The sequence below is a fragment of the Daphnia pulicaria genome, chromosome 5, assembly GCF_021234035.1.
Source record: "Daphnia pulicaria isolate SC F1-1A chromosome 5, SC_F0-13Bv2, whole genome shotgun sequence".
NCBI classification, from domain to species: Eukaryota; Metazoa; Arthropoda; class Branchiopoda; order Diplostraca; family Daphniidae; genus Daphnia; species Daphnia pulicaria.
The window spans coordinates 4,607,696-4,629,544 of NC_060917.1; the positions used below are offsets into that span (position 1 = coordinate 4,607,696).

The window sequence follows — 21,849 nt, forward strand, 5'->3', positions numbered from 1 at the left end:
TGGGAAAAGGCGGAGCTTAGAGAGAAAAACTACCCCCACGTGACCGAAATCTGGCCTTGCTATTGGCTCCCGTCTCGATTTACCGATCGATATAAAATCGGAAATTCAGTGAAGCCTATACTCCCTGCCACGCGATTTTCAACCCACGGTCCCACATTTTTCAGTCACCGCCGAAACCTGAAAATGGAATTGCGTGGTATACCCAGGGGTAGTTTTTGTATGGTGTATTAGTATGGTGGGGGAACTTATGGTTGGAATCGGCTATCTCGGCTGAAGCCAGTGGTCACCTATGATCAGCGCTGCCTGGTGGACAATTGGGTGAACTATGAGCTATCGGTTTGAACGGTTTGAAAATTTTCTAAGTCCGATTCCACTTTGCTTATGTACTTATAAAGCTATAAAATCGTAAAAAATGAGTCAATAACAGTAATTAAGTATTATTTTCCAGCTTAAATTATTTCAAAATTAATAGACAACAAATATGAAAAAAAAAAAGAAATAATGTAATTGGGATTCGAACGATTCTTCCTAAGAGTCGTAGCTTGAGACGCTAATCACTGCGACAACCGGTTGATGTCTGCACTCGAAAATGTTAAATATATATACTATTTTACAGACGAATTATTTTACAAAAGATTAGTATTTTGGTTCATAGAGGGACCGAAAATAGGTGACCAGCCAGGCAAAAATTGGCGTTTACTTCCGAATTTTATTTAAGTTAATATTTCATGTTTCGGTATTCCCAAGTTTCACTGTATTCATTCAGCTTTTTGTTATGTCCTAGTCCTAGTCCACAGACACATACCAACAGTTGCTTCCATTGAAAAAAAACGATTAAACATTCAGCAACTTGGGTAAACAGTTAAATAATTGGTCTCTTACTAAATTAAGTCATTTCAGGAACTTCAGCATGTTCTTCAGTATATTGAAACAGTGCCAACCCACCTGTGCCAAACTACATGTTTACAACTGGTAATTCTTAATCGCCCAGATGCAGAAAAGTTTAATCTTTAAACTGAATTTGTTCTACAGGAGTAAATGTAGCATGGATCAACTTACAGTGACCAACTTGTGGCTAGAGTCGATACTTACAAGGGTATTAGTTGCAAACTTGCAATGCTTCCTGACATGGCAAATTATTCCATAGCAGAAATAGGTGAGACACACACATAATCATTGTAGAGTCTAATGTTCTATTTCTATACATAATTTTTTCATCATTAGATGCTATGTGTTGAAAAGCTAGTGTTTTTCCACTGTGATGGATGGTTTAGTCTTTTCTTGTGTGTTTGAGCTTGTCACTTGTCAGCAGATCTGTCAAAAAACACAAGAAAAGACTAAACAGCATCCCAGGCTTGGACTTTCTTTAATTTTAATGGGTAAACTAAGCTGAATTATACATTTCAAATTACTCTATAAACAGCAGAATGTTCTAAACAACGATAATCCTGAACATTTCTAAGATTAGATAAGTAATTCTATGCTTAAATAATAAAAAACCCGCTTTCTACTATCCCCACAACGTTAAAAGGACCCGTTGGCGCACGATCCTAATTTAGCGGTTGTGCAACTCAGCATCCCGAACTTGTCTATAGCTCTGTCACTTAGCCGAAGGCCAACGCTTGCAACGCGAGCCCTAGTAAAAAACTGAGCAAGATCACATTTTTTGGAGCAATAAAGCAACGCGTACCCAAATCATGGCAACGTCGCGGCGGCCATATTTATGATCACGTCATTTCGAGCAGTTTCGAGTAGCTTCCACGATCCGTTGTCCTGCGCGGGATAAACTGGAAACGGCATTTACGACGGCAAGTTCTTTGTTTGGACATCGATGACGTGACGTCGACTCGACAACAGCTCGACAAATAATAATAAAAAAAAGTATCGGTTAATTTTGAACATTGAGTAACAATCTGGTGCTTTATACTGTTAGGTGAGTCATAAAACTTTATCTCAATGAAACAGTTAGGGTTTAATCTGCGTGAAACTGAATAGCCACCTCAAGTCGCCTCATGTCAATTTCGTTTTTCTCTCATTGACCAGACTTGTTTTTTTCTTTCATTTTTCAAGAAAATGGGCGAGAGTTTTAAAAATGGTTTGGAGGTGGCCATACACTCCAAACTTGATCCACTGTCAACGGATTGTCATTTTTCAGCGAATTTGAGACTGGATATCAACGAGTTCCCAAACAACTGTGAAGACATGCCTGTACCTGTCTCCCTTGAAGTAAGTGAATCTATTGACATTTTCAAAGGAAAATTTCAACAAAACTTTTTGTATTTAATAGAAGCTGAAAAAGCTAACTTGTGGAATTTCTAAAGGAAATAATAAACCAGACCAAACAGACAGATCCAAACACTTGTTGAAGTCAAAAAAATTGTGGCCAATTATGGGACAAGAACTGTTAACAGAATATGGATTCACTGCTCTTGCTGAAAAGTATTCTGAGACTTTGCCAGCATTAACCAACAAAATGTTACGTCTAATGGGTCTGGACCCTTTAGTGTTCAAAGTGAAATCAACCTTAGATTGTGTCATCATTTGTGGAACTGGTCACTCTCACGACAACTGGTCAGGCAATCTTAAGTGGTCCTTTGTTGAAGAAAAAGGTACCATTTTAAAATTCTATTCATAATTTACTGTCCAAAATGAATAATTAATTATCTCTTTACTCTTTAGCTAAAGGACCATTTATGAAAATGGTATTACAAATCCCAGTTGAAGGTGGCCACGAAGGAGGTCGAAGCAAAGTGGAACTCAATGATCAAGTTCGTTTGTATAATGTTTGCGATGGAAGTGATCGTAATTACTACCTGACTACTTTTTACTCGGATTGTGAGCATATTTACGAAGAGGTCAAGTTTGGCTACCGATTGACCATGCAATTCGAGTTGGAACTCGAAACGACCCCTCTCCTGTCCTCCCTGTCGCCGTCTGTGGATCTCAACACCTTTCTAGCCGTCAACGATGTTCAAAAGACTCTTGCCCACTGGGCCCCAATGGAGAATTACCAGCCTAGTATGCTGGTCCTACTCCTCGAGCATCGCTACGCCCCGTCTGAGCTCAATTTTGGCCGCCTGAAAGGTAAAGATCGCCTTCTGGCTCAGCTCCTTCTCTCCGTTAGCACTGTCGACATGTATCTGGCCCAATTACCGAAAACTTTCTTCGGACCGTTTAACGAGACTCCCTCGGAAGAGGAGAGCGTGGAAACCGACGAGGAGAATTCGGAGACGCAGCGTCCCATTGCCAACTGTTTGTGCTGCGTACAAAAACGTTGCAAATGTCTACGGCAAGAAACACAGACAATCTTTGACGTTGTCTATCGCGTAATTGGAGTCTATGTCGAGATTGCGAGCCTGACCTGTTTCGACGGTCGAATCGTCGAATGCAGACCACCCCTAAAGGTCGATATCTATGCGAATGTCATCCCTTTCAATCACAGTCTCTACACGCTCCAATGTAATTGCCTGAAAATGGATGGCGACAGTCTCGACCCGAGTAACTTGCGCTATGTATTCCATCCTCGATCTGTGCTTGTGATTAGCCCCAAAAATTCATTGGCCCTGATGCTCAGTTGCAATTTCACTGTTGAGCTGGACCAACTGGAGGCCAACCAGAACATCAGAGCCTTGAATCGAGTGATAACATTCTGCCTGGATTTTCCAGACAAATTTTGGCTGGAGGCCGTCGACCTGGAAGAGAGAACACGGCGTCTGGTGTCCATCTGCCTTCAATTCGATACCCAATACAGCGGAGTGAGGTTACTGCGTAGGTTGGCCTACAACTTCCTCGGACAGTACGGAGGGTTAAGGAGCAAAGCGATTGCCATCGGAGTGGCCCGTCTGATTAAAAAGGTTGGATTTACCGTTTCGCTTTCGAATTTTATGAGCCATCTCGTCTCTGAGCATCGGGCCTTGGAGCAAATTGAAAATTTCGCCCACTTGGTCATGGAACTTTATAACGTCGACTTGAAAGACGTTGCAGAAAACATTGGCAGCAAATGTGTCACTTTTCTCTACTCCAAGTCTAAAAATGTGATGCCCAGCTTGTCCGTCTCCACCCTCGTCACCTGTGCCGCCATGGTCTTCCGCATGTACGAGGAGAATCCCCAGGTCAGAGGCTTGGTAACGCTGCATACATTGATTACATTCGGCGATGGCCTTGAGTTGCTTCCTCTGCCTATGCTCTTCTTCGTCATCGATGGAATCCAGACGACTTGCCGATCCCAACTTGACAACATCCAAGAATGCCAGAAAGTGCAACAGGGTCTGCACAGGAAGCTGCTCTCCTACTTTATCCCGGAAGCTTTGGCTGAAGAGGTCATGTTCTTTTACCTCAAACTGGACGACGCGATTTTACTCAAGAAAATTACTCAAGAACTTGTTAACCAGAGCAACTTTGACGCCATCAAAATGATTGTCGCTTCTGCCGACGTCTGGTACCAGGCCTTGACCACCATGGGCGGGAAATGGGCGCTCAACTTGCTGGTCTCTACTCGCATCAATCATCTCGAGGGGATGCGCCTGCCCGTGTTCAGCTGGATCCAGGGTACCGCCGTTTTTGATGATGTCCCGCCGTTGAAGAAGTTTTTTCATTCCTCTGAGGCCAGAGCAACTTTCCCCGGATTCCACAGCCAACAAGCGGCGGAGACTTGGTGCGAGAAATACTTTGGTCCCAATCAGCTGGACGACGGATACAGCGCCAAAACGAAAATCAAAGGAGAAGGCGCGAAATTTCAATGCGTCGTCAACAAGACTCGCGATTTGCATCGGAATCACGTCGAGTTGTTTAACGAATCGCGTACCGAATTGCTGGAGCTTCAGGATCGACGACTCCGCCTACTCCCGGCCGAAGAATGCGAATCCAAAGTCATCAATGTCATCACAACATCTCAGCAGAACGATCCAGTTTCATCTGAATCTACCTCCTGCGTCTCATCTCTTCCGCCTTCCAAACGAATCCGCCGTAGTTGTAGAGATAGGAAATGAATTCAAATCTCTTCTTATCTCGTCAATTCGAATCGGTAAAAACTTTTCAATATGAATTAACATTTCATGTTTGAATTTTTCTTTTTTTCTTTCTATTCGGAAAGTTGGTTGAAAAATATCTTGTGTTTCTTGTGTCTAATTGTTTCATTTCGTTTAATTTGGTGTTAATGAGAACCCAGTTGCTATTCTTGGTTTGAAAAGTCGCGAATTATTGTTTTTTTTTTATCGCGCCTTAGCGGAAATTGTTCTAAAATTTTCTTTTTTTCGGGAATACAGAAAACTTTTCTACATTTCATTTATTCGGTTATTTTCAAAAGTTTGACATTTATTTCAGGTCTATGTCGCCGAGTTTGGTTGTTGGATGTAGCGATATACAAGATGAAATGTCAAGTAGGACCGAGACCAAAGGAATACGATAATCTTTTTCCGGACTCTTTTTTTTTCAATAGGAAAACTAGCTGAGCGCCTAAGGGTGTGGACAAATGGACATCACTCACACAGTAGGAACGTGACTGCTCTGTTGGCTACTAATGTGTCAATCACTACTCCGCGGTGTGTTTACACCGAGATTATCTGGGATGATGAGAAGTTTCATTGCGGCAAAAGGATGTTATCTGGATCTTGTGCATACCGAGCCACTGATGTTAATGGGCTAATCAGCTTCTCGATAAGTCAACCAATTTCTTTCTTTTTTAAAATTTTTGTGAAAACACTAAATACTGTCGATTGGTTTGCTTAAATGTAAGTATCGAATTCTATATATGATTTTTGATTGTAGATATTAACATTGGAATTGGAAATCATGTGTGATGTTAACAAACAACAACTTTCTTACGTACGCCAAAGATTCTCTACTACGCCTGCATTATTCCGGAATATCAAACATAAGGTAATTGAACTTGTTGAGACTTGAGATATTGAAGTTAATGGACGCTGTTAATTGACTGACTTGCGTGAATTCTTGGCGATGACCATGTAGATGCATCCGATGATCAGGATCATCACGATCAGAGCAACAAGACTACAGGTAATGTACAACAAGAGTTTAGTGTTTGTGTCGTTATTAGTCGTCGAAATTGTTGTAGTTGGAGTAGTTGTCGTCAGGGCTTCAGTGGTCGGAACTTCAGTCGTTGGGGTTTCTTTCGTTGGCATTTCAGTGGTAGGAATTAAGAAATTGTTTGGTGCGAATGAATTCCCCTTCTTCCAACGTGTTATTATTGTCTGTATTCAGCCATGAGATCATCAATCATCTATCAATAATTGAATAATGCGGAATAGTGCTACTGATCGCACACGCTACACTTTTATTGTTGATGTTGGACAGGTGCTAATTTCCGTCGCTGTTGATTCCGACTTGGCCTTCGTGTTGGCCGCTGCCTTCGGTCCCATTTTCATCGTGCTGTAAGCTGAACTTCTTCTTTCCTTGCGTTTTTTTCCCCTTTCTGTTGTTACAAGTTATTTTGCAACTCAACTTGTATTTTTCCTCACCCATCCCTACCGTTTCACATTTCTATTTTTTTCCTCTCGCGTTCATAATGTCGTTTGTCGTTGTGATACTTGTCTTATAATTATTTTCGTTTTCTGAATTTATTTTTATATTATTAACACGGCAATCCCTTCAAACATAGCTGGCCAGAGTGAGTACAAAAAGTGTAATTACTGATCCAGAAACAAATAAAACAAGTTAATGTCTTACTTGATTGCGTCTCTTCTCTCTTGTGTCTCGGAATTAATTGTTTTTTTTTCCCCCAAATTTATTTGAAAGAATAAGTAATAGCTTAAGATTTAATTCATTAGTATATTCATGGTGCAGTCACTGCAGTGTGTTTTGTATTGTATTTACTTAATCTTCTAATTATAAAAAATTTGAATAGAGCGGGAAAATTGATTGTGATGTTCCTCGTCAGAGGCGCTGTAGTAGCACAAAAGGAGACTCAACTGACTCATCGTGCGCAGGATAAACTGCGGGTCAAAACTGGTCAAAACGCTTTCTAGATTCTGTTCCTCTAAGAGATATAAGAGAAAATGGACGTTGGCAATGTTTTAAGTTTCAAACCCTGAAGGCCGTATCCAGATTGCATAGTCTCGATGCGGATGCGATGAGCAAATTGCATTCGTGACTCAACTCTACAAGCCATTCGCTGAGTGTTTGGGTCCGGGGTCCACAAGCTGGCCATTTTTCGCTGCTCTCATACGACGTGTCACTATTATTGACAGAACGTCATCAATGCCACAGGCAAGAAATTGGTAAAAAATTGATATCAAGTTGAAAAGGCTGAGCAGCAAATTCAAGACATTGGATCTCACCTGTGCCCAGTCTGAGCAGTTCAATATGGTTCAACCCCAGACCTCCAGGTAGTAATACATTATTTTAGTTGCAAGTCAATTTATTTCAGCTTTATTTTTGCAGTAGATAGGTTGTGCCCAATACGATGACATTTGAAGTGTCTTCCCAATGCTGTTTGCTACCTTACAACCGGTTGTATGTATTATCGAATTGTTTGAAGGTTTGGTAGGTTCCACTTAATGTGTTTTTTTAACAAGTAGATAACTAGAACTTTAGAATCAACAATAGGTGCTGTAAACATTATACCATGGTCGCACATCCCTTATGAGATATCTGTGGAAGTCGATCATATTATTAAGAAGCTATTTCTATTTGGCTGAGAAAGTTATGGAATGTTTAGTTTACTATATTGTCGTAATTGTAGTTCATGTTGTATTTTAAGAGAGGATCTGGGTGAGACCGTGAGAGTGTTTCGAAATGTTTCATTTGTCAGCGTCTGAGAAGAAGCTTGGTACAGGCTGTATCTGCCACGCTGGAGAATCGCGTTAGATTCCGGGCGAAGAATATTGACATTTTCATCTGAACAGTCTAGAAAACCTGATCAGTGTTACCCTGTACAAGTTTATCTCGGACCAAGTCATTTAAAGACATTTTTATCTTTAGGTTATGACTGAGAGGATGCAGCTTATGTATTGAAAGTTCGTCGGTGTCTCTACATCAACGTGGATCATCTTTTAATTTTGTTGGTATGACACATCGTACATAATACATCATCAGAACATGACAATTTCATTTCATGAAAAGTTCATCATTTATTAAATGGTGTTTTCATCTCAGGTTACATTATTCGTTTCAAGAATGGATGCATCTGGTGTCAGTTGCCAGTGGCCACTAGCTAAGTCGCAACGCATCCAAACGTACGTATCTATTTTCTTTAGCCCTAGACTTACACTTACAGTTTGGCATTGGCCTAGGCTCGCAGAAAAATTTTGAATTTCACCGTAGAATTGTATTTTTCACGTTTCTAATATCAGGTGGCTTTCATATCTTAAGGCATCCCGTCATTTGTTGTCGAAATGCTGTTCGAAGAAATCAAGCAGGTACAATAGCCGCAAGGCTCAGCCATTTGGTATTCATTTTGATAATGGTTGTTGTAGACCCATCCTCAGCCACGTCAACCTGAAGAAGGAAAGGTCAGTTTGCATTTTCTTCACACTCGAAGGTCGCGGATATCATAACGTAAAACGTGTCATGCGACGGGGTAGAGGTTGGGTGAGAGAGCAGAAAGGTACGTGTTTCACCATTATCAAGCAGGTACAATGTCCGCAAGGCTCAGCCATTTGGTATTGAATTTGATTTTTGTAGACCCATCCCCAGCCACGTCAACCTGAAGAAGGAAAAGGCCAGTTTTTTGGCATTTTCTTCACACTCGAAGGTCGCGGAGATCATAACGTAATACGTATCATGCAATGGCGGAGAGGTTGGGTGAGAAAGGTACGTGTTTCATCATTATCAAGCAGGTACAATAGCCGCAAGGCTAAAGAGGTAGGTCAGGGTGAGAAAAAGTCGTATAAAAGGAGGGTGAAAAGATGATAGAAATCAGTCGAGTGAGCTTCTCCGTCACGGCAACAACTGCTGAGCACTATTTGTCATTAAACCGCAATCACGAGTAAATAATCTATTTTTTGTATTTTTTTTATCAATTTCTATTGTTTTTCTTATTTCTTAATATGCCAATTATTAAATATTAATGTTCAAATTGGTTACTGTCTAGTTTCTTAAAAGGTGATAAAAGGCGAAATAATTAGTCGAGTGATTATCTCTGACTTGACGACAGCTGCCGTGCACTATTTGTCCCCAACTGCATTCTTCATTTTATGAAGGGGTAAATTTCCAGTTTTCTACTATGAATTGTGTATCAACTCTCCTATTTTTTTAATTTATGTCAGTTATTAATGCAATTTCATGTTCCAATTATTTAGTGTTTAGTAAACTGTGGCGTCGTGCTGAGGCTTTAGAATACTAGACTGCAACTTATGCTGCCCCGAGCTGCTTAACCAAAGAGCCTGAGTACTGCATCGTGATTCCATTCGTTTTAAGCCATAACCATTTGGTATTAATTTGATATTGTTTGTTTTAGACCCATCCACGGCAACGTCAACTTGCAGAAGGAAGAGGTCAGTTTGCATTTCCTTCACTTTCGAAGGTCACGGAGATCATTGTAAAACTGTCAATGCGGTGGTGTAGAGTTTGGGTGAGAACGGGAAGTGTTTGCTTTGCTTTATTATCAAGCAAGTATAATAGCCGCAGGCCTTAAGAGAGGGGTCAGGGTGAGAAAAAGTCGTATAAATGGCAAGAGAAAAAACCACGGAACTCAGTCGAGTGAGCATCTCCGACACGGCAACAACTGCAGCGCCATATGTGTCACCAACTACCTTCTTCGTCGCATTGCCAGTTCGCAATCATGGGTAAATATTCATTTTTCGTGAATCAATCTTATCTTGTTTTCAGTTGATATCACCAGTTATATTCGATTATTAATGTTCAAATCGTTTATAGTTTAGTTAACTATGGCGCAGTGCTGATGTTTGGTGTTGTATCGTTAATGATTAAGGCACTACACTGACGTCCTGAAGTATTACTCTGCCCCGAGTTACTACACCACCAAGGGCCAAGGCGACGGAGCATGACTACGCATGCTGCCCCATCCTACTACACCGAGGCCCCCAAGTGTTGCTCTGTTCTTAGCTACTTATTGCACCGATTTTCCTAAATACTACTCTGTTCCCAGCTGCTATACCAAGGCTCCCGCTGATTACTCCACCAAAACGGTCGAATACTACATCGAAGCGGTTAAGTAATACTCTGCCCCGATTTACACAACCAAAACTGAGGCGGCCAAGTATTACGCTGTCCCGACGTACTACAGAGAAGCTGCTCTTTCGTGCTACGTTGAACAGAAATACTACACTTATGCTCCAGTTCACTACACCACGACCTACGCTAAACCGCAGCCCCCAGGTACTACACCGAAGAAGCCGCCTATTATACAACAACGTATGCTGCCTAGTTTATTACACCGAGAATCCCAAGTACTACATCACTAAGGCACCGGAATTCTACACGTCTATGTATGCTGCCCTTGCCTACTACACCGAGGCCCCAAGTATTACTGTGCGTAAAAGGAGTCGTCTAAAAAAAAAAGTCATCCCCGAACTGCAGTGCCCTATCTGTCATCAACTGCATTCCTCATCGTGTAACCGATTCGCAATTCTGGGTAAATATTCTTATTTTTACATCGAGTTGTATCAATTCTATTTTTTTCTATTTGTTAATGTGCCTGTTAAATTTATATATTAATATAAATATTATCTACTGTTTAGTTAACTATGGCGTCGTGCTCCTGTTGGGTGTTGTATCGTTGATGGCTGGATCGAACGCAGGTGTAGTGATGTCTTCTTGATATGGCGGATATCAAACCGCAACGCCGCCGCCTTCCTACACAACTTACGCAACGATCAGTTCCTGCACCGAGGTCTTCAAGTACTACGCCAATAAAGCACCGGAGTTTTATACCACAACTTATGCTGTCCCGAGCCACTACACTGACACCCCGAAGTATTACTCTGCCCCGAGTTACTACACCACCAAGGCGACCGAGTACTACATGACAAGGCATGCTGCCCCATCCTACTACACCGAGGCTCCCAAGTATTACTTAGTTCTCGGCTACTTACTGTACCGACACTCCTAACTACTTTTGTTCCCAGCAGCTACACCGAGGCTCCTGCTGATAACTACACCATAACGGTCAAATACTACACCGAAGCGGCATAGTACTTCTCTGCCCCGAGCTACTCAACCAGAACTGAGGCGGCTGGCGGCCAAGTATTACGCAGTCCCGACTTACAACCCAGAAGCTGCTCTTTCGTGCTACGTTGAATAGAAATACTACACTGATGCTCCAGTCTTCTACACCACGACCTACGCTATGTGTCACCAACTACCTTCTTCATCGCATTATCAGTTCGCAATCATGGGTAAATATACATTTTTATTCGAGGTGTGAATCAATTTTCTTGTGTTCAGTTGATACGACTAGTTATATTCGATTATTAATGTTCAATTCGTTTATAGTTTAGTTAACAATGGCGCAGTGTTGCTGTTTGGTGTTGAATCGTTAATGGTTGGGTCGACCACGGGTGTACAGATGTCTCCTGGACATGGTAGATACCAAGCAACGGCAGCGAAGGAATAATAAACCACGCCGTCGCCTTACTACGAAACGAAGTCCACACAAGCAACATCTACTTACTACGCCGAGCCCTTCAAGTGCTACACCACTAAGGCTCTAGAGTTACGCGACAAATTATGCTGCCCCGAGTTACATCACCAAAGCGCCTTAGTACTACACCACCGAGTACACTGTCCCAGCCTGCTACACCGAGGTTTCAGCTTATTTCAATGCCGAAGCGGTCGAGTACTACACCGAACCGCACAAGTACTACTCTGCACCGAAGTACACAACCATAACTGAGGCGGCCAAGAACTACGTAGCCCAGACTTGCAACACAGCAGCTGCTCCTTCGTACTGCGTTGAACTGCAATAATACACCGAGGCTTCAGTTTACAACAGCATAACCCACGCTACACCTAGATACGAAGACCCCAACTACTATACCCAAGAGGTCACACCACGTACACTGCCCCATTTTACTACACTGAGGAACCCAAGTATTACTTTGCTCCAAGCTACTACAAAACTGAGGCTCCTGTTTAATACACGAAGTCACCGAGTATTACAGCCAAATGGTAAATATTGTGTTTTTACATGGAGTTTTGTATCACTATTTTTTTTCTGTTTGTTAATATGCCTGTTATTATTGAAAATTTTCAAAATTGTTCAAATTTTTTACCGTCTAGTAAGGTGTCGTGCTGCTGTTGGTTGTTGTATCCTTGGTGGTTGGGTCAATCACTAGTGTACCGATGTCTCTTGGTGGTGGATACCGAACCACAACGCCGCCGTCTTACTGCACGACAAAAACGTATGCAACAACCGGAGTACTACACCACTGAGGCACAGTCGGAGTACTACACCACTGAGGCACAGTCGGAGTACTACACCGTCCCCAGCTACTACGCCACCAAGGGAAAATGCTACACCGAAGTGCCCAAGCGCTACTCTGCCACGAATTACTACACAGCGGCTGCTCCTTCGTACTACGTTGGACCGAAATACTACACTGAGGTTCCAGTTTACTACACTACAACGTTTACTACACTACAACCCATGTTGCCCTCAGCTACCATACCGAGGCTCTGCTCCCATACCGATGCTCCCAAGTACTACAATACCTAGGCACCCGAGTATTATATCACTACTTAGGCAGTTCCGACCTAATGCACCGAAGCTGGGAAGTATTCCACTGCTCCGAGTTACTACACCATCAAGGCACCCCTGGATATTACATCTAAACCTACGGTTCTCCAGTTCAGTACAGGGAGGCTCTTAAATACTAGAGTCGAAATTTCTGATTTTATTTATTCGTGTACAGATTTGTCGGTTATTAACTAACAGTTACTAGTCACTGGGAAGTGTTGTTGATCTTAAATGAGAAAATAAATGTTTTAATGGTAACCATCTTTTAACACTTTCAAGCCTTTTGCCATTGCAACTATTTACTGGGCACAATCCCGTGGTGAATAATTACAGGTGTAACAGCGGACGGAAGCGATCATGAAGTGGTCCAGAAACTCGCCCAAGTCGCCAGTAAAGAAAAACAAATTGTGTTTAGTAGCAGTGAAGCTAGATGAGCGTTCGTCGCGAAGATAAGGATGGACGTAGGTGGAAGTCCCTCTTCCGTCATGGATAAAGGTCAGCATTGCACAAGAATCTCTGCGCCAGGACCACACGATTCCATAAAGAAACTGCGTGCTCTGTAAAAAAAAAAATACATTAATGAAAATATAATAATGAATAAATAAGCATATCAATCTTTACCTTTTCTAAGGACACTGAAATGTCCATGATGAAAAAACCGTAAAAATGGAATCCATTGCAACCAACAGCATTACTCCATATGTTATTGAGAAATGATGATGCTAAAGAAAGTGTCATGAAGTATTGCAGTAGTGTGGTGATAGGTGGTATTGATGCTTACCTTTCATATGGTTGATGAATTTAGTAAGGCATTTCTTTCATCAAGGAATCTATTGTCGGATGTCGGTGGAGTTCTTCTGTCTTTCGAGTTCTACGGTCGCCAAACCAAAGTTAAATTGCGTTTTGGAATTGGGGTGTCAGAGGTGTCCAATAGATGGCATAGGCGTCGTCGTTTTCATGTGATGGCCGATTGTTGTGTTGAGTGGTTGTCAAAAGTTTTCCTATTTTTCCATGAAAATTACCGATGAATTCATAAGTAAATTCAAGTTTGTTTCTGTGCAATTTGTTTGTGATGTGATTTATTCCGTTTGTTTTGCTGGATCAAATTCAAAATTCCTCAATCTAACCTGTAGGAAGGAACGGGAAAGGAAACAGTGCATACAAGTAGCCTACCATCACTATACCACCAACTCTTTTATTAAAAATCGTCGTTCTGCTGAATGCATCATGCAGTTAATACAGGTAAAAACCAATAATGTCTTGGTCACAATTTTTTAAAATACTTGTTTCCAGACTTACTTAATATTCGTCTAATTATCAGCAGTTTCTATTGATCTTTGTAGGTCACTATCCCAGTGTGGACATGTTTGTTTTTCTGAACATGTTTTTCAACAAATAATTCATTGACGTGCAAGTATTATTCTTCTTTCGGTTTTAAACTGTTATTTGATGTCATAGATTGTATTTTCTGTCATAGGGAAAGCTTAAAGCTTACCCATGGGTAATCTTCAGGTTAGCAGCAGCAGCTTAAGAGAAGAATGTGAACAAATGCAGGGCACATACCAACATGTGCTGTATTATTCTGAATGTTAAGCACGAGCAGTAGGTAATTAACTTTAGTTTATTGGATGAATGTTGGAATATTTATTGACATATTTCCTTTAGATTCAACATGACTAACTGTTTGATGCCAAAGTTAGTTTGGAACTCAACTCACTGTATGTACTCTAACACAGATAACTGGTGCTGTTGCCTTACAGCAGCCACAGGCAGGAAAATCATTCTTTTTTTTCAGAAAATTGTAAGTTTAATTTTTTGTTTGACCCCCCAACACTTTCTGTCAATATTATAGATTTTTATATTGAAAGAGTTAAAAAGTCTGAAAAGCTAACTAGTAACTTTGTGTATTTGTGTCATAGGGAAAGCTGCTGGAGTAATCTGGTGTTCATGCTCATTAATTTCATTTCGTGCCAGCTAGTGAAAGCCGAAAGGCATGTCGAATTCAAGTTGAGCTACTGCGTGCTGTCTCGAAGCAAGCAATCCAGCCGTTACGTTCAGTCATTTTGGAACAGGAATCTAGTGGCTGTCAATAGGTGGCTGTCAAAAGTTGGCTGGAATGTCCACCAGGTAGCGCGAGTGTCTTCAGGGACGGATTTCGGCCATTTTGTTCCAAGACGCAGCAGAAATGGTTGCTGGTCATGACGTTTCTCACGATTAAAATTAAAAGTTATTTATTGTTAATTTCCTATTGTTATTGAATTTAAAATGTTGATGTGAAAATTTACAGGTGATTTAGCACGTAGAAACCAATTTGCCAAATCATTCAACTCAGACTTGGAATTGCCTGTACATTGCCGAAATGGCGTGCCTCGTGTGTCTCGCTGCCTGTTCTTAGGCGTACGTCTCATCCCATGCAACAGTAAAAAGTAATTATTTTGATCAAATGTCTTGCAAAAGTACTACAGATTTAGTTAACATGACTAGAGAGTAGACCAATTTTCTCCGCTGCTATAGAAATTTTGAATCGGATATCAAAGTTACTCTGTTGGACTGCATAGTTTTCTGTTACTCTTTGTATTCTTTTGTTATAATGAGTATGCATGTGTACACAGTTGTTTCTTGAAAATAATTTTCTTTTCCTCAATAGGTATAACAACCACACTTCTTAAACACTGTCGGTTACCTTGTTGCAGCCAAAGGTGAAAGGTGTGACGAAGACAGATTGAACCATTGTATGCAGCATGCGGTTGCAGTGTAATCCAGAAGTTGCTGTGCTGTTGTAGCTGAGCTGTTCCATCTGGGTTTTTGACTTAACAATTTTTGTGTTTTCATCCGTGTCCATATTTTGTGTTGCTGAGTTATAAGTGTGATCTGTTGTCTTTTGAGTTTTCATTCAATCATGCAGTATACGACTGAGGCAACCTGATCAATATCAGGTTTGACACAGTCGAGAACTGCTAGATTAAACAAGCTTTCTGCGCCAAACAAATAATAACTTGCATATAACTTGCATCATGTTATTATCGCGGTAGAGAAAGCAACAGGCCCCCCCTCCTGGGGGCCACAGGAAAAATGTGTAAAATTATAAATTTTTTTTATAAATAAAATTTGTATATAATAAAATTTTCAAATGCAATTATTCGCGACAATTTTTTAATAATAACGTGTAAGGGGAATTTTTTTAAAATTTTTTCAAAAACAATTCTGGACTTGGTGAAGTTGTTTTGCTCGACTTTGAATTTTAATGATAGAAAAAATTAAAGAAAAATTTAAAAGGAAAGAGTTTAAATATTTTTAAAAATTTGAATTTTTTATTGTTGTATTTTGCAAGATCAATTATTTGGAGATTTACATGGCACTCAGAAATATTTTCTCACATCGCGAAATGATCAGCAGGAGGTAATGTACTTCAGGAGAAAATAGAGACGTACACGTGATTTATCGATCAATCTTGTATTTCAGCAATCTTTCAACACATCCAGTGAAATACTTCAGAACTTCAATGTATAGGTCGGAGCAACATTGATGACAGTCAGGAGAATTGCTGGTGTAATACATATGAACTTCAGATGGTAGTAATTTGGAGCAGGATAATACTTAAATTCCTCGATGTAGTATACCAGGCAGCGTACGTGGTTGTGTAACAGGCGACTTGTTCGGTGTAGTACTTGGCGGCTGCGGAGTTGTAGCTAGGTGTAGCGTAGGTCGTGGTGTAGTAGATTGGAGCAGTGTAGTATTTCTGTTCAACGTAGTACGAAAGAGCAGCTTCTGGGTTGTAAGTCGGGACTGCGTAATAATTGGCCGCCTCAGTTCTGGTTGAGTAGCTGGGGGCAGAGAAGTACTTTGCCGCTTCGGTGTAGTATTCGACCGTTTTGGTGTAGTTATCAGCAGGAGCCTCGGTGTAGCTGCTGGGAACAAAAGTAGTTAGGAGTGTCGGTGCAGTAAGTAGCCGAGAACTAAGTAATACTTGGGAGCCTCGGTGTAGTAGGATGGGGCAGCATGCCTTGTCATGTAGTACTCGGTCGCCATGGTGGTGTAGTAACTCGGGGCAGAGTAATACTTCGGGGTGTCAGTGTAGTGGCTCGGGACAGCATAAGTTGTGGTATAAAACTCCGGTGCTTTAGTGGCGTAGTACTTGAAGACCTCGGTGCAGGAACTGATCGTTGCGTAAGTTGTGTAGGAAAGCGGCGGCGTTGCAGTTTGATATCCGCCATATCAAGAAGACATCACTACACCTGCGTTCGATCCAGCCATCAACGATACAACACCCAACAGGAGCACGACGCCATAGTTAACTAAACAGTAGATAATATTTAATATTAATATATAAATTTAACAGGCATATTAAGAAATAGAAAAAAATAGAATTGATACAAAACTCGATGTAAAAATAAGAATATTTACCCAGAATTGCGAATCGGTTACACGATGAGGAACGCTGTTGGTGACAGATAGGGCACTGCAATTCGGGCACGACTTTTTTTTAGACGACTCCTTTTACGCACAGTAATACTTCGGGACGTAGGTGTAGTAGCTCGGGGCAGCGTAGGTTGTAGTGTAGTAATTGAGCGATTCATTATTGTAGTAATGCGGGGCCTCGGTGTAGTAGGCAGGGGCAGCATACATAGACGTGTAGAAATCCGTTGCCTTAGTGATGTAGTACTTGGGAGCCTCGGTGTAGTACTGCAGCATACGTTGTTGTGTAATAGACGGCTCCTTCGGTGTAGTACTTGGGGGCTGCTGTGTAGCGTAGGCCGTGGTGTAGCGAACTGGAGCATCAGTGTAGTATTTCTGTTCAACGTAGCACGAAAGATCAGTTTCTGTGTAGTACGTCGGGGCAGAGTAGTACTTTGACGCTTCGGTGGAGTAATCAGCGGGAGCCTCGGTGGAGTAATTAGCGGGAGCCTCGGTGGAGTAATCAGCGGGAGCCTCGGTGGAGTAATCAGCGGAAGACTCGGTGGAGTAATCAGCGGAAGACTCGGTGGAGTAATCAGCGGAAGACTCGGTGGAGTAATCAGCGGAAGACTCGGTGTAGAAGCTGGGAACAGAGTAGTATTTAGGAAAATCGGTGCAATAAGTAGCTCAGAACACAGTATACTTGGGAGCCTCGATGTAGTAGGATGGGGCAGCATGCATAGTCATACTCCGTCGCCTTGGTGGTGTAGTAACTCGGGGCAGAGTAATTCTTCAGGGCGTCATTGGAGTGGCTCGGGGCAGCGTAAGTTCTGGTATAAAACTCCGGTGCCTTAGTGGTGTAGTACTTCTAGACCTCTGTGCAGCAACTGGTCGTTGCGTAAGTTGCTTTTGGGAAGTAAGGCGGCGGCGTTGCGGTTTGGTATCCGCCATACCAAGAAGACATCGGTACACTAGTGGTCGACCCACCAAACAACGATACAACACCATTAACTAGACGGCAAAAAAAATTCAAACAATAATATTCAATAATAATTCGCATTTTAACAAACAGAAAATAATTGACATTAATAGAAAACTCCATGTAAAGACAGAATATTTACCCATGGATGCGAACTGGCAATACGGTGAAGAAGGCAGAAGGTGACAGATAGTGCGCAGCAGATGTTGCCGTGTCGGAGATCCTCACTCGACTGATGTCTCTGGCCTTTTCTCTCTCCTTTATATACGATTTTTTTATCACCCTCACCTCTTAAGCCTTGCGGATATTGTACCTGTTTGATAATGATGAAACACGTACCTTTCTCACCCAACCTCTCCGCCGTCGCATGATACGTATTACGTTATGACCTCCGTTACCTTCGAGCATGAAGGAAATGCAAACTGGCCTTTCCTTCTTTAGGTTGGCGTTGCTGGGGATGGGTCTACAACAACAAATATGAAAATGAATACCAGATGGCTGAGCCTTGCGGCTATTATACCTGCTTAATAATGATGAAACACATACCTTTCTCACCCAACCTCTACCCCGTGGCATGACACGTTTTACGTTATGATATCCGCGACCTTCGAGTGTGAAGAAAATGCAAACTTGCTTTTCCTTCTTTAGGTTGACGTTGCTGGGGATGGGTCTACAACAACCATTATCAAAATGAATACCAAATGGTTATGTAACACAAACCGTTCTCCCCCAACCTCTACACCACTGCATGACACGTTTTATGTAATGATCTCCGTGACCTTCGAAAGTGAAGATTATGCAAACTGGCTTTTTCTTCTGCAGATTGATGTTGCTGGGGTTTGAATGGGTCTACAAACTACAACATCATATCAAAATGAATACCAATTGGTTATGGCTTAAAACTCACTTGCTTTCTGGGCTCACCTACAAAAATTGTCCAATTAACCAGAGATAATAAATTCATACATCAATTCATGCCTTCTTCTTGATAAGACAATAACTAATATCTTCTATCTCAAGGATGTCTTTGCACACCTTGGTTCCTTGTTTTCGTCTACCAATGATATCCTTAACAGCTTTTTCTTATTCCATTTCATCTTAATATGTAATTTGGTCTCAGAAGAATGAATGTTACTCCAAATAAACTATTTAAAGTATATTTTACCTTTGTTTTGATTAAAATATCTACGGCTTTATCATCTTCATTGAAGTAAACAATGTTGATGGCTTTGGCTAAATTGGTGGAGAACAACTTCGAAGACGAAATAAACATATCTGAATGAATCACGACGATAAGCACTAAGCAGAGGCGTTTCATACCAAGTTTCTTCGACACACTTTAGTATTTGATCCGAACCTATCTTTTGAAGGATTCATATATATGTAATATTTTTTTAGTTGTTTATGAGGCACTGGTGGAGGATTCATATTCACGCGAAGAAATAGTAATCAATCGCATCAAAACATTACATTCAGAAATAAGGGCGACAGTGCCAGTTCTTTAATCAGAAACGATATATTTTTTTTAAATCATATTAGCCGGTTTTTACTTTTTACTTTTCAGTCACAAAATAAAGTTATTTAACAAAAACGTTTAAAGTGCATAGGAAGGTGTTTCCAACCATTATCACAGAAACAATTTATTATTAGAGCAAAACACAGCCACTAGTTGTAACCGTTGGCGACATTATTTTTATTGATATGAAGAAAGACATGGTTAACATAAAGACGGGATTCTTCGACATCGCTATGTCGGCCATGTATTTTTTTTTGGGGGGGGGGGATGAGATTCAGAAAAATTATAACAAATCTTTATTGACGCATGAAGTATTCCAATACTTAAAATGAATGGTTAACGAGATATTTCAATTTTGCAGTTTGCCCAGTATATTTCCAGAATATAATTTTAAAATTACTTCATTCCAGAAATTGGGACGAAGATTATTGTTAGCTAGAATATTCTTCCTCTTCTTCTAACATTGTCTTTCGCAAAGCTCGAACTTTGATTTGATGCTTTTTGCTTCGATCGTGGCTTTCTCTCCTAATAACAGATTTTGCCACAACAGATTAAAAATTATCAAATTAAAATGCAAAATCAAATAAATTTCGAAATACTTACGATTTTACAGTTTTAAAATTCTTTTTACAGGCAGGGCAGTATAAATCCAGTGGGTCATCATCAAAGTCACTATCGTCATCGGTAACATTATTTGTGGCGTTTTCCGAGGAATTTTCTTCTTTCGGATTATTATCTTCATTTGATTCATCTAATATCCCTTCCTTCCCTTCATCTTCAGATCCTTCCTTATTTTCTTGAACAACATCATCATTTTCTTCCTCTTCAACCTCTGCTTCGCTATCTGAATCAGATGATTCGGCAGATGAAGCATACTGAGCTTCAATATCCTTTTAATTCATGGAAAACAAATTAGAAATTAGCATTTAATGTTCAATCTTCCCTTAAGAGGATGTACCCTTAGCTGTTTTTCTAAGTCAGACATTTCTGTGAAGCCAAACTTGGTCGGGCTCGTAGTTTCTTCAAGAAGCTGCCGCCTTTTTTCACGATGTCGTTCTTGTTGAAGTTTTGTCTTTAATGCATTTTGAGCGGTCTTCTCCTCAAGTAATTTCTATTAAAAAATAATTTAGGTTGCGCTTAACATAAATTTGAATTTGCCGAGATTACTATGTAGGCCTTGACACGAGGATCTCGTTTACGAACGAAATTTACCAGGGCCCTAACTTCTTCATTCCTTTGTTTACGGCCTGCATCTCTTAATTTTTTGTTATCTTTCTCCATAAGCCGTTGTATCCTGTTATTCAAAAATATATTACTGACCAAACTGAAAAATTATTGGCACATAAAATCAAATAAATACCTCCGTGGTGCTTCCTTTAAAGTATCAATGTTATACTTATCTAACCAAGAATATGGACGCAGAGTGCAATACGCACTCCAATAGGCATAAAACGTGCGTACAACCTAAGAAAGGATAACTGTTATTTCAAAAACAATTCAATTCAGCATTTCTGCAGCTTTGATTCCTCTACCTCACTATAGTCACTGGTGGAATTGCCAAAATCAGGAATTTCAAAATCACTGTCTTGATCTTGTGAAAACTCCATGTCTTCAGCAGCAATTTTGCTGAACAATTCACTGATAAAAAAAGGATAAGATCAGTATTGATAGCATGATTTCCAGTCTTGCAGATAATTTACATACCTATACACGGAGTAGAAAGATTGCTTGTCATCTCCATACCCAGAATAGCATGCCGATGTGAAGTACTCAAATAAATTTACAGCATTTTCTTGATATTCTGCACCTTTTGCTAATAAATGTAATAAATATGAAATAAGAATTTGTACAATGCATTGGATAATAAAATTTCAACCTCCAAGTAGAATTGCATCCCTGTGTTTATCATACCAAGCCCTTTCTTGAGGATCACTGAGCACTTCATAAGCAGCCTGAATAAACTGAAATTCTCTCTTAGCTTCATCAGAATTATCTAGATTTTTATCAGGATGCCATTTAAGAGCAAGTTTCCTGTAAGATTTTTTTAGATCATCGTCTGATGCATTTAATGGGACACCAAGAACTTCGTAATGGCATTTCATTTTTACTTTGAAAGTGAAGAAAAAAATGACAAAAAACGGTCAAATGTTTGACGAATAAATATGAGGAACTTTTTTTTAGAAAGATTAGTTGGGTTTTCGGATTTTTGCACTGAGGCAACTTGATGTGAAGAGAAGTGTTGAATTTTTCAGTCTCGTGCCACTTGATGTTTCGTCTGCTAGTCAATACAACAAAGAAGAGCCA

General features: G+C 40.6%; 5 protein-coding genes and 4 long non-coding RNA genes across 29 annotated transcripts; 5 read left to right on the plus strand and 4 right to left on the minus strand.

The window, feature by feature from the left end:
- The first annotated feature begins 689 nt into the window (after nt 1-689).
- Nucleotides 690-1,266, plus strand: LOC124341466. The gene is made up of 3 exons (XR_006918271.1): nt 690-972; nt 1,033-1,156; nt 1,225-1,266. It is a non-coding gene; the product is annotated as an uncharacterized LOC124341466 (long non-coding RNA).
- A 454-nt stretch (nt 1,267-1,720) lies between these two features.
- On the plus strand, nt 1,721-5,278 carry LOC124340856. Its single transcript, XM_046793592.1, has 4 exons — nt 1,721-1,933; nt 2,071-2,226; nt 2,288-2,609; nt 2,680-5,278. The coding sequence occupies exons 2-4, from the start codon at nt 2,074-2,076 to the stop codon at nt 4,986-4,988; spliced, it is 2,784 nt and encodes a 927-aa protein (XP_046649548.1). The 5' UTR covers nt 1,721-1,933; nt 2,071-2,073; the 3' UTR covers nt 4,989-5,278.
- A 439-nt stretch (nt 5,279-5,717) lies between these two features.
- Nucleotides 5,718-6,632, plus strand: LOC124341429. Of its 5 annotated transcripts, XR_006918242.1 has the most exons (4): nt 5,718-5,877; nt 5,968-6,015; nt 6,074-6,147; nt 6,220-6,632. XR_006918242.1 is itself a non-coding variant. In XM_046794530.1 (3 exons), exons 1-3 carry the CDS (start codon nt 5,791-5,793, stop codon nt 6,391-6,393), a joined length of 348 nt encoding a protein of 115 aa, XP_046650486.1. In that variant the 5' UTR covers nt 5,718-5,790; the 3' UTR covers nt 6,394-6,632. The 5 variants fall into 5 exon arrangements, 1 of the variants encoding a protein (XP_046650486.1); XR_006918239.1 differs by having other exon boundaries at nt 5,968-6,147; XR_006918240.1 differs by having other exon boundaries at nt 5,968-6,020; nt 6,074-6,632.
- A 313-nt stretch (nt 6,633-6,945) lies between these two features.
- LOC124341470 lies at nt 6,946-12,913 on the plus strand. Of its 8 annotated transcripts, none has more exons than XR_006918281.1 (15): nt 6,947-7,343; nt 7,399-7,500; nt 7,939-8,021; nt 8,113-8,192; nt 8,310-8,563; nt 8,641-8,769; nt 9,050-9,160; nt 9,258-9,345; nt 9,416-9,743; nt 9,835-10,005; nt 10,067-10,552; nt 10,659-10,986; nt 11,049-11,315; nt 11,413-12,087; nt 12,199-12,913. It is a non-coding gene; the product is annotated as an uncharacterized LOC124341470 (long non-coding RNA). The 8 variants fall into 8 exon arrangements; XR_006918283.1 differs by having other exon boundaries at nt 8,310-8,375; nt 8,433-8,769; XR_006918284.1 differs by having other exon boundaries at nt 6,948-7,343; nt 8,310-8,375.
- Nucleotides 12,914-12,954: 41 nt separating this feature from the next.
- Nucleotides 12,955-13,525, minus strand: LOC124341420. The gene is made up of 3 exons (XM_046794520.1): nt 13,437-13,525; nt 13,277-13,377; nt 12,955-13,212 (listed from the first exon to the last, which is right to left on the minus strand). Exons 1-3 carry the CDS (start codon nt 13,441-13,443, stop codon nt 12,955-12,957), a joined length of 366 nt encoding a protein of 121 aa, XP_046650476.1. The 5' UTR covers nt 13,444-13,525.
- Nucleotides 13,526-13,587: 62 nt separating this feature from the next.
- LOC124341501 lies at nt 13,588-14,882 on the plus strand. Of its 4 annotated transcripts, XR_006918386.1 has the most exons (6): nt 13,588-13,691; nt 13,789-13,897; nt 13,980-14,069; nt 14,133-14,261; nt 14,321-14,456; nt 14,575-14,882. It is a non-coding gene; the product is annotated as an uncharacterized LOC124341501 (long non-coding RNA). The 4 variants fall into 4 exon arrangements; XR_006918388.1 differs by having other exon boundaries at nt 13,589-13,897; nt 13,977-14,069; XR_006918387.1 differs by having other exon boundaries at nt 13,590-13,897; nt 13,999-14,069.
- A 1,210-nt stretch (nt 14,883-16,092) lies between these two features.
- Nucleotides 16,093-18,664, minus strand: LOC124341277 (adhesive plaque matrix protein-like). 7 transcript variants are annotated; one of them, XM_046794311.1, is made up of 6 exons: nt 18,576-18,664; nt 18,369-18,492; nt 18,172-18,287; nt 17,938-18,061; nt 16,623-16,811; nt 16,093-16,563 (listed from the first exon to the last, which is right to left on the minus strand). In XM_046794311.1, the coding sequence occupies exons 3-6, from the start codon at nt 18,173-18,175 to the stop codon at nt 16,221-16,223; spliced, it is 660 nt and encodes a 219-aa protein (XP_046650267.1). In that variant the 5' UTR covers nt 18,176-18,287; nt 18,369-18,492; nt 18,576-18,664; the 3' UTR covers nt 16,093-16,220. The 7 variants fall into 7 exon arrangements, 6 of the variants coding, with proteins under 6 accessions (XP_046650267.1, XP_046650266.1, XP_046650268.1 ...); XM_046794310.1 differs by having other exon boundaries at nt 18,343-18,492; XM_046794312.1 differs by having other exon boundaries at nt 16,093-16,560; nt 18,343-18,492; nt 18,576-18,662.
- An 86-nt stretch (nt 18,665-18,750) lies between these two features.
- On the minus strand, nt 18,751-19,488 carry LOC124341615. The gene is made up of 3 exons (XR_006918536.1): nt 19,195-19,488; nt 18,954-19,126; nt 18,751-18,885 (listed from the first exon to the last, which is right to left on the minus strand). It is a non-coding gene; the product is annotated as an uncharacterized LOC124341615 (long non-coding RNA).
- Nucleotides 19,489-19,892: 404 nt separating this feature from the next.
- On the minus strand, nt 19,893-21,803 carry LOC124341141 (dnaJ homolog subfamily C member 21-like). Its single transcript, XM_046794096.1, has 8 exons — nt 21,422-21,803; nt 21,250-21,358; nt 21,078-21,183; nt 20,906-21,009; nt 20,713-20,839; nt 20,504-20,656; nt 20,149-20,435; nt 19,893-20,070 (listed from the first exon to the last, which is right to left on the minus strand). Exons 1-8 carry the CDS (start codon nt 21,645-21,647, stop codon nt 19,977-19,979), a joined length of 1,206 nt encoding a protein of 401 aa, XP_046650052.1. The 5' UTR covers nt 21,648-21,803; the 3' UTR covers nt 19,893-19,976.
- Between the last annotated feature and the right edge of the window lie 46 nt (nt 21,804-21,849).